Source organism: Dendroctonus ponderosae, unplaced genomic scaffold (assembly GCF_020466585.1).
Source record: "Dendroctonus ponderosae isolate FM_Combo_2020 unplaced genomic scaffold, Dpon_F_20191213v2 Dpon_F_20191213_3, whole genome shotgun sequence".
Classification (NCBI taxonomy): domain Eukaryota; kingdom Metazoa; phylum Arthropoda; class Insecta; order Coleoptera; family Curculionidae; genus Dendroctonus; species Dendroctonus ponderosae.
Genome location: NW_026018508.1, coordinates 4,367,016 through 4,368,178, shown reverse-complemented (window position 1 = coordinate 4,368,178; position 1,163 = coordinate 4,367,016). Strand labels below are relative to the sequence as shown.

General features: G+C 33.0%; 1 protein-coding gene across 1 annotated transcript in view; it reads right to left on the bottom strand.

Annotated features, from left to right (window-relative positions):
• Nucleotides 1–1,163, bottom strand: part of LOC125503893 (protein spaetzle 5-like) — a gene marked incomplete at its 5' end in the record, with an annotated part of 6,500 nt that overhangs the window by 3,299 nt on the left and 2,038 nt on the right. The window contains 1 exon segment of the mRNA XM_048665013.1: nt 864–1,136. Within this exon segment, the coding sequence (XP_048520970.1) occupies nt 864–1,136 (273 nt within the window).

Genomic DNA, 1,163 nt, shown 5'->3' with positions numbered 1-1,163 from the left:
TTTTTTCGGTCATGTCTTCTATTTATAGGGTGGTCTCAAGAATCAACTTTTTGGTCTTGCAACGATAGCTTTTTAACAACTCACTTTGAAGCTAAAAGTTCATAGACAATCTAAGACGGAAATTTGATATACAAAGAAATGCATGAGAAATGACTCAAATAGGAATTTCCCCGTAAATCTGTGATTCTACCAGACTTTCAACAACTGTGAAATTCACTTTCAAATATTTCGATAATTCATGCAACCCAGTATATTAAGTTTTCAACAACTTATATGATAGAAAAAATGTATCACTACAACTCCAAAATGTTTAATTTTTTTGCGACCACTCGTTTAGTGTCTACAGTGTTGAAATAAAAACTTTTTAGTGTCTTTTTGTCCAACTGAGAGCATGTGGAACTTTCATCAATTTTGCATTGTTTCATATGCCACCTTGTAGAAACTTTATATGAACCACTAATTTTTCCAAAAACAGGCACTAGCCGTAAAATGATACACTAAATAATGCTTCAAAGAGAGATCAAATTGCTCTCAGCGGAATGTATCCAATTCCAAAATTAGTGGAAATTAGTCCGTGTAACACATATTTTTCTGAGTAGTTTATATGTGAACAAGGGTGCAGATTACAATGAGATACTGGAATATTCAGTGGAAAATGGAACATATTGGATATGAAAGTTACTTACTGATAACCAAGTAATAAGAAATATAAATATATATTTAATCAATGCGCATTAAGTAAAAATATACCTAATTTTCGAGATTCTGCCTCAATATATTTATTTGTCTGTTTATAGCTTGTCAGTTGAAAGCCTAATTTATTAAAATAAAATCAGTAAAAACGTTAAAAAAACCATACTTACGCACACATCTCGCTTTTCACCAACTGAGTATATTGCTGATTAGTTTCTGGCATATTCACAACGTACATCCAGTTGCCTTTACTATTAAGAGCGGCTTTCGGCATTATGTAGCTAGATCTGCTTCGGCAGAGAGACTGTCCAGTAACAGTAGACTGCCTTTTAGGGCGTAAAACCGAAGCGAAAGCTGTTCCGTTTAACAACGGATTGTCTAGATAATGTGATGTTCCATCTAGAGTTCGTTTTTTTCGTAGAGATCGTTTCAGTCTTTCATTTCTAAAAAATAATCGCAGAGTTAAATAA